Genomic DNA, 9455 nt, shown 5'->3' on the forward strand with positions numbered 1-9455 from the left:
CCAGTGTCTGTAGGCATGTGATGAGACGAGCTCGAGGTACTGAGTCAAAGGCTTTGGGGAAATCCACAAAGTAACAATATACCCTCTCCTTCCGTGATCTAGCCTCCTCAATGATACTCTTGAGTGTGAGTATGTGATCCATAGTCCCATGGTCTGGCCTGAAACCGGGCTGACCGTCTGCTATGAGTCCTCTCATCTCTGCGAACAGGCTGACCGACGCATCCAATACAGCTGCATAGATCTTGGACATCACATGTCCAATCATGATAGTCATGTAGTTACTCGGGTCCATGGGATCCCCTGCCTTGTGGATGGGGGTGATGGTGTTGAGTATCGAGGTGCGAGGGAAGCCAAGGCAAACAGCATCATTGAATAGCTTTGCTAGGATCGGGGCTAACATGTCGATCCCATATGCAATAAACTCAATGCATAGCCCCTCGTGATCCTTAGCTCGGCCATTGTGCAGTTTCAATGTCGCGTCCTTGACTCCCCCTCTGGTGAACAACGTGCAAGTGGTGGGGCGACGTGTGTGAGATCTGGAGTGGGCTATTGTGGGACATCATAAAGATGGTGTGCATGCGTGTGCCAGACTCTCGTGTCGGTGAGGGGTGATGGAGACCTATGTTCGAGGAATCTCCGCCCAAAATCCTTAGAGTTGTTGCTGTACAAGATGTGCAGCAGCAGCTCCTCATTTTGACGAAAAAATGCCTGCTTCTTCTGACGTACGAGACGTCGATACTTACGTACCGTGTCTGGTGTGTTCGGGAGGTGACATTTGGTTTCAAGTCGGAGCTGTTGGCGATAAGCCTTGCACTCCGCATCGTACCAATTGTTGCAAGGTACAGAACCAAGAGGTGGTGGTCTAATGGACCGTGTGGTGTGGGGAAAGATTTGGAGGGCAACTTCGTGGAGTATGCGACTAATCAAGGCAGCAAGGTCCTCTATGAGTGGTATGTGATCGATGTAGGTTAGGTGTTTGTTTAGGCGTTCAAAGTAGGCAGATGAGAGGCTGTGATCAAAGTGTATGTCGTGGTAGGTATCGTGCTTCCTATGTGGTGTGTGTGGTGTGGCTAAGCGTGGGGTGGCGATAGTGAAGAATAGGTATGTGTGATCAGCTCTTGGAGGGAGTGGTGCTACGGTGAAGGTGATACATGAAGTGAAGGTAGGGGATCCCATGATATATACCTAGATGAATCCAAGAACATTCCCAAACTCATCCTCTAAAAGCACAACATAGTGTAGTTTCAATCTCACGATAGTCACTCATAAGATTGAAAACCATAAACTCCATCACGCATAGCAGGGACTAGCTACTATGACATCCCCACTGACGTCATCAGCGCCCAACAGTGGGTGTAAACCATAGTATAAAAGTATGCTCTCACACATACAAATCCACACACCCACACATACTTGAGCATCGATTTATACAAAGTCTTCGTACTGAGTTTCTAACGGCACTCCGGAGGTGAAAGGCAAACTCAGCCATGACGAAGGCTAGCACTAAAGGGGATCCCATGATGTAATCTACTACACTAGTGCCCCCCCGTGTGGGAAGCAAGTAAAGCCACCTAAGGAGGGCCATAGGTCAAGCCCGTTGTAGATGATGAGATCATGCATCCTGCCCTGATCAAGGAGCGCGTGTCCATATGCTGTAACAGGCCCGTGTCGGTCCGATGAGGTCATGGTCATACCTGCTCCGTCTAGGTCCATGTCTGGTAGCATGATAGAGTCGTCTCGGAAGTCCAAGAGTGGTGCCTCGCGCATGCTCGTCCTGGTGTTCAAGTCCCCAACAAGGAGAACTTTCCCGCGGGCTGAAATGTCTAAGATATCCTGATGTGGCCCTCTGCTGCTGCTCCTGTATGGCAGCTAAAACAGTTGCCTTTGCGGGCTCCCGTTTCTCCACGTCCACCCATCTAGTCCTCTCTGCTATAGTCGACTATATCGTGGCTATCTGTGTCTCCATCTCTATGACTGGGGTCCCTCCAGGCGCTGCTCTGAGGGTCCCAAGCTCCTCTCGAAGCTGTGTGATGTCGTGCCTGAGTCCCTAGATAAGGGTGTCCCGCTCGTGTATAATGCGGACCTGCTCCTGGGTGTATCAGGCATGCTTTGCCTGACAGGCCCGGATGTTGTGTATCTCAACCAATAGGGAGTCCCAAGCATTTGGTAGAGACCTAAGATGTCCTGGTCTAAGTGGGAACTGGATCTCGAGAATGAAGGTGGGCTGCTGAGGTTGTAGAGGGTGGGGATAGCATGATCTAGGCGAGAGAGTGGTATGTAGGAGTAGCGAGGCCGGACGAGGTGATGAAGGGTGGCTGACTGAGAGGTAGAGGTGATACGAGGGGAAAGTACTGTGGAGCCGTGGCCGGTGGGACCAATGGTGAGGCTACTGGAGAGGAAAGCTGTGATGATGATGCAAGAGAGGGGGAGGAGAGAGGTGGCATAGATGATGAGGCGGATGATGGTGGTGAAATAGTGGTGGTAACCATAGAGGTTGAGAATGTGGTGAGCGGCATGGGCTTTGGGTGGGCCCCTTTCTTCTGGGCCGCGATGCTGTCCACTGTCAAACCGCTCCGGTTGCTGCCTTTGTTGAAGTCCTCCAGATTGAGTTGCTTTTGTGTTTTCGCCTTGTCACCGTTCCCCTTCCCCATCTCCACGCGTATGCAAATTTGGACCGAAGGGTCTCCCGCGTGGTCTCCTGTCCTCATCCCCATGTTCCCTTCATTATGGGGGAGGCAGCAGCAGGCAAAGAAGGGATTGCAGTAGGTCGGAGCTGTTGGAGAACCCCCGCTTGCAGCTCCGACCTTTTTTTTTTTTTAAACAAGAGGGGGGTGGCTGAGCGAGGGAGCGAGGGGGTAGCAAAGGGGTAGCGGGTAGGGTAGCGGGGGTAGCGGAGGGGGTAGCGGGGGTAGCGGAGGGGGTAGCACAGGGGTAGCGAGAGAGTAGCGGGGGGAGTGAGGGGGTACGAAGGGGGTAGCAAAGGGGTAGCGGAGGAGGTAGCGAGGGGGTACAGAGGGGTACCGAGGGGGTAGCAGAGAGAGCAGGGGGTAGCGAGAGAGCAGGGGGTAGCATGGGGGTACAGAGGGGTAGCGGAGGGGGTAGCAAGGGGATAGCAAGGGGGTAGCAGAGAGAGCAGGGGGTAGCGCGAGAGAGAGCAGGGGGTAGCGCAGGGAGAGAGCAGGGAAAGCAGGGGGTAGCGGGAGAGAGAGAGAGAGAGAGAGAGAGAGAGAGAGAGCAGGGGGTAGCACAGGGGGGGTAGCGGGGGTAGCGGAGGGGGTAAAGCATCTGTAAAGCTATTCATTACAATTGCAAAATAAAACACAATGACACACAAGAAAATGACTGACACCAAAACAGCATATCACCTGAGACAGGATTGATATTAAAAATAACATATTCCTAAGTAACTCAATTTCCTCCTTACCCATTACCAAGGTGACTCTCCAATATGTTGAAATGAGCTAAAAAGCATAATGGATAATTTAAACATCTCATGTTTTTAATGCATCTCCTAACCATGACTCGTACAGAACAAAAACATAAACATATGCGTGCAGCAAGACACAGCACAGAGGTGCAAACCTGTTGGGCCGAAGAAGAGACCTCACAACTTGTGCTGCTTTCAGCCTTTGTTTTACATCAAGATAACTAGAAGGTTCATCGAACATGTAAATTTCAGCATGTTGAATAGCAACAACCGCTATCGCAAAGCGTTGCAACTCCCCACCTGACAAATCACCTACATCACGATCCAAGACTTGATTCAAGTCAAGGTCGTGACAAAGATCTTCCTTCATACTCCGTTCATCCTTTTGTGAAAGAACTTCTCCAACATTTCCTTTCACTGCCTTGGGAATATGATCAACATACTGAGGCTTGATAATTGCCTGTCACAAATATGTCATTAATTTGCAATCAAACAAATAAGACAACATGAAGGCAAATACATACGTGAAATTACCACAAATAACAACAGCATAGCAGAAGAAACAGCACAGGCAAAAACACAATTACACCATGAAACAACCTGCACTGTGAGCATACCTTAAGATTATCTTCCAATATACGTGTGAAGTAATTCTGAAGCTCTGATCCTCGGAAGTATGTTAATATTTCTTGCCAATCTGGCGGATTCTGCAAAATTAATATTTCTTCAGCCACAAACTTTTACCCAAGGATGTTGGAAAGCCCAAGGTTGCAATATTTGCACCTGTATAAACAGAGCAGTGACAAAATTTGGATCAAATGAGTTTTAAAATATGGCTTACATCAAATCTACCAAGATTCGGTTTCAATTTCCCAGCCAAGACCTTCAAAGCAGTGGATTTACCAATGCCATTGGTTCCAACCAACCCTAGGACTTGACCTGGCCTTGGAACAGGCAACCTGCATTAAAAAACAGATTCCCGTTAGCATCCCTGGCAGTATTTTTTTAATATATAATTGGAATCACTAATCTTATCTAGGACTCACTTCCAATAGTTTATGGAACAAACAATAAAAAATAACATGCTCGAGGACAAGCAGATGACTGTTGGAATTAATCCGTGACTTTTTTTGTTCTCAGTAGAATATTGCTCTACATTGCTAAGCGTGGAACAGCTTTACATAAAACCACAAGGTTTTAGGTGTTCCAACTTGTAGACTTTAAGCAAAAGAAGCACCTCGATTTGCAAATCATTGAACTCATACATAACAAGAAAACAAATCTACTTGCCTATGTAGCTTGAACGTGTTTGGCCCATAGCGGTGTGTAGTATCCTTGTCCAAATCTTTTGGCAAATTAATAATCTGGATAGCTTCGAAAGGGCATTTCTGCAATCACAACCCAAATAGCTCACCTTTCAATGCAGAAAACCTCTGCAAAATACACTACACGGTTAATTCAAATCATGTTTATTGACATGGCTAGTCCTTGAGCCCTGAGAGAGAGACATTCATTCATACCTTAACGCAAATACCACAGCCAATGCAAAGTTCCTCGGATATGAAAGCTATTTTTGAGGCTGGAGAGACCTCGATACACAATTTCCCTGCATGAGAAACAAGTAGATGTGTCTTATGCATGGCCAGAAAAAACTGAGTCAGCTATTATAACTTCAGTCGTACATAAATACTAAGGCAATAGCCAAGTGCAATTTCCAATATGATGCATGCCAAAAAGAGAAGCCCAACTCAAATTTTTGCAACAATACAAAGGAAGGCGTTAAAATATCCTTCCATGCAACTCAAGCACACATGCATGTACACACGCAACTACAAAAATACATGACATAAATCCTTCCTTCTATGGCCACCCAAGCCAAAGAGGCTCACGCCAACAGACAAGGAAGAGGAGGATCCAATAATCCAAGTTAAGGAAATATGATACCACTAAACAAAGCATTCTACAGACACAAGGGTTGCAAACACGCTGTGAACCGCTGGGGCTAATAGATCCTTCGTATACCCATCTAGGTTCAGCCAACTCCATCATAATCGCAGCTTCACCTCACAAGTTCCTGATCTAGGCTCCGGATCTTGCAATGCATATAGCAACAAAGCATGTTCCTTGGGAAATCTCTTTTGCATTAAACTATCTGAAATCAATTCCGTTCCCCTAATAAATAAAATATGATACCCTCTTGTTTAATTCAGAAACGCTCTCCCCTGAGAAAACAGATGTTACATATTGACTCATCTTCCAAAAATGACACGTTACCACTGCTAAAAAACGAAATCGAGCTCAAATGTCAATTCCTCACAAGCAGCCTCAAGTGCTTCAACTTGCTACAAAGCGGCTGGTCGAAATGATTATTTTGGACGTCTATTCTCCACTATATAGTTAGCCATATCGCGCCCCCGCGTGGAGGTGGCAACGTAAATCGTTGCGAATAGATATGGTAGCGTCATTATTCGAGTGGGCTTAGATAAACGGCTTGTAGGATCACGAAGCAAAGATGGAACATTGTCGCGATTCTTTCTATTTTTGTGCTCTGTTTTGAAGATGAAAGGTGGATTTCGGCGTCCAGCAGATCCAATTCTCGAAGCGATCAGTTATAGGGTACGTAAAACATTCAACAAAGCGCGACAATCACCATAAAAACGCCACGAAACCGAGCAAAGCACCTGTTTTGACGACGGGGCAGCTCCTTTTGCACTCTTGGCGGCATTTCTTGGGCTTACAGCGGTCGGAGCTGACGATGGCAATACGGGTGAGGCGATCGGCCATGATGAAGAGGAGCAGGAGGAAATTTGGAGCAAGAATGTGAGCAAGGATAAGGGAATGGAAGGGTGAAAGATTTACCCTAAGAGAGGGAGGAGCGTGTTGCTGTGAGAGAGGAGAGAATAAAGCACCGCCCCTAACGGAGCCGTCAAGGGCTCCGTCACCCTGCCACGTGGCCCCCTCTCTCTCTCTCTCTCTCAAACTTGCAAGTCAAGCCTTTTGCTCCAAGAGAGTTCACGCAAGAGGGCTCTCACTATGTAGAACAAGGTGAATTACATTCATTAGGCCTGCCTTCAATTCTAGGATTGAGATTGGTTGAGTAATAAATCATGTATTTTAATAGTTCCAAATGATTGATTGGAATATGATGTAAATTTTAAATTTATTCGCAAGGTAGATCAATGTTTGTCTAAAGGAGTGAGTGGTCGGACCAATGCATATAATTTGAACCGTTAAAATGTGCTTATTTGGTGCGTTTGTCCAAATGTGGTCTATAGTTGAACCATGAACTGTAGTTGGTTGATGAATTAATTATGTGAATTGTTTGATGTTCATGAAATCAGTTAGTTTGGTGTTATTGTTGTTTGGTTGGTTGAAGTTAATGTCGAAGTCTCCTATGATTGTTGGTGGTGTATCATTTCTTATGTTTTGGAGAAGTTTTTCAAGCGATGCAAGTAGTGTGGTAATTGTTGACAATGGAGAGTTGTATACGTTTATGATGGCAATAGTTGCGTTTTGTTTTGTTTTGAAGATAGTGAGTAAATATTATGATGCTTTGTCTTCAATGTAATGTTGTTTTTGAAACATGTTGCTATACCTACACCATTTGGTTTTTGCAAGCATGTGAATCTTGGCAACGTTAATTGTGTTGCTGTATTGAGATGTATCTCTTGAAGGCATAAAATTGTGGCTACTTGGAGGCTCTTGTCATTAAGTATGTCTAATGAATGAGAGAAGTGTGGAATGTTTTGTTTCAATAAAGGTTGTCTAAAATAGTTGGTGTTAATGTAGAAGATGTCTTGTAGTGTATGCTTTCCTCTTTGTATTCTATTTAAAATATCTATGAATTGCATGTTGGTTTGATGCATTGATGTTGTAAGCTCATATTGTAAGACAGTATCTTTCCAAAATGATGTTTGCATAGATGTTTGTGTTGATTGGTCATTGAAGATCCATGCATCTTTAGTGGGGCTAACTAGGCATAAGTCTCCACATCATAAAACATCAAGTCCTCTGAATAATTGATCGTGGTTGTGTTTGATTTCTTTTAAATGAAGGTCTACTGCAACCAATGTACCATGACCAATCAATGACACCTCATCAAAGACAAGAAACTAAAGATCTTGATAGAATTGTGATAGTTCTTGCAATTTTTCTGCCAATAGGCTTGTGCAGTGAGATGCCATTAGTGGAAGATGTAGGGCTGCATGGATAATTATTCCACCAATGTTGAAGGCGGCTTTGCCTGTGTATGCTAAAAGGAGAATTTTTGGATGTTCTACATTATGTGTTTGCTTGTGCAAATAGTTGCGTAGCAATGCTTATACGATAGTTAGTAGCATAAATGTTTTTCCCATTCCCACATTTCCTGTTAAGAACAAATGGAATGCTTTCTACGGGGAATGTCTCTTCTTTAGCATTATGTCCTCAACAATAAGCCATTGTTCATTGTTGAGCTTTCTAAAGTTTAAGTAATAGTCATCATTGGATTGGATTTTGTATGTTAAGAAATTGTTTTTCAAAAATTGATTTGACCTTGGTGGGTTTGCCATGTCCATCGCAATATCGTAAGTTTCAATATATCTACTTGCTGGAAGATTTGTTAATGATGTTGTAGTTATAGTTGTTGAATTTGATGGATTTCTTGGAATGAGTTTGTTGAATTGTGCTTTGTTAGGGTCTATGATATCTTTGTTGTCGTGGTATGTATCATGCCATGTGGAAGTTATGTTGTCAAGAGTTGGCTCTATGCGATGGTATGGTAGGTATAGAAGACATAACTCTATAGTAATCTTTAGGGTTTTATATTTGGTTTTAGTTGTTAAATCTAATAATTTTCCCCTTTTTTCTATTTTTGGTTTTGTTTGTAGAAATATTGTAATTGCTAACGAAAGAGGCCAAGAAAATGTCTTACAGATCTCTCGATCGTTTCAAATATTTTGCAATAACGTCTTCAAAAAAAGTGTTTGTACTTTCAGGGTGAAGATTTTGTAGTTGTTCTCTACTTTTGAGCAGTAATGTTCTTCTTTCTAATGTGTTTGTGTTAATGTATTGAAATTGTCTTGTTGATGTTGAAAGTGGCAATGATAGTGCTAGGTATACTACTTGTTGTGAGCTTATGTGTTGAGTATTTAAGATTGTGTTACCTACTCTTCTAATGCATTCATTAGGTGGGGCGTTAGAGTCTATGCATTGTGATAGAGCTTGCTTAACTGCAAGAGTAGTTTCTTTGTCCACTTTTGTCATGTAAGATGTACAATAAGTAGCAATGCCATGAGGATTAAGTATGAATTGGATGTCAGTATTTGCATCCCATAGTCAGATTACAATTAAAGTTGTTAGTGTAAATGTCTTTTGGTTGTCTTCTCAAAAATATAGTTGGTTGTGAAATAGATGATTGTAAAACAAAGATGTACTCTTATTCTATCATATTTGAAGAGGCCAAGAATGCATTATAGTCTAATGATTTTGTATCTTCATTTAGCAAAGTTGAATTAATCAGATTATATTTTGTTTTCAAGGTAGTTGATCTTAATGCATGTTGTAACTGAAGCAAGACTTTTGTAGAGGACATGGGTGGCCTAAGATAACCAAATCGACATTTATTCTTGTTCTTGAAGCATGTCTTACGATGTTTGTGTATTTGAATGTCTTTTTGATCACATGGGAAAAGAGATATGTCTATGGAAATGTATTTGTCAACAAAAATTTCAATGTCATGATTAGAAGATATTCCAAATGAAGGTGCATTCTCAATCTACAAAAGGCCATGGTCATGTTGACTTCCTCTATTTTGGAATTCTGTTACAAAGTAGAAGTCATTTAACTTCCCTTAAATGTTTTCATCTTTCGTCATTAGATTTTTGAGTGCTTGGAATTTGTGAACATAGTATTGAGTTGTGCTGATGGGATCTGATCAAAGCAAATGCCGTATTTTTGCTTGTGTGTTTGGATATTCCATTGTTGTATTTTGGCTTAGCTTTTGGATGGCCTCAATTAATACTTTCCATTGTTTTTGGGCTATAGATAG

At 43.1% G+C, this 9455-nt stretch overlaps 1 protein-coding gene across 1 annotated transcript in view; it reads right to left on the reverse strand.

The window, feature by feature from the left end:
• Positions 1-6307, reverse strand: part of LOC147904244 (ABC transporter E family member 2) — a 33624-nt gene extending 27317 nt beyond the window's left edge. The window contains exons 1-6 of the mRNA XM_087385462.1: positions 6109-6307; positions 4948-5033; positions 4718-4815; positions 4269-4386; positions 4045-4134; positions 3583-3887 (exon numbers count right to left, since the gene is read on the reverse strand). Of these exons, the coding sequence (XP_087241588.1) occupies positions 3583-3887; positions 4045-4134; positions 4269-4386; positions 4718-4815; positions 4948-5033; positions 6109-6211 (800 nt within the window). The 5' untranslated portion in view covers positions 6212-6307. The remainder of the gene's footprint in view (positions 1-3582; positions 3888-4044; positions 4135-4268; positions 4387-4717; positions 4816-4947; positions 5034-6108) is intronic.
• Between the last annotated feature and the right edge of the window lie 3148 nt (positions 6308-9455).

This window comes from Dipteris shenzhenensis, chromosome 2, assembly GCF_047967505.1.
Source record: "Dipteris shenzhenensis isolate YYH24624 ecotype China chromosome 2, Dip_SZ_1.0, whole genome shotgun sequence".
Classification (NCBI taxonomy): Eukaryota; Viridiplantae; Streptophyta; class Polypodiopsida; order Gleicheniales; family Dipteridaceae; genus Dipteris; species Dipteris shenzhenensis.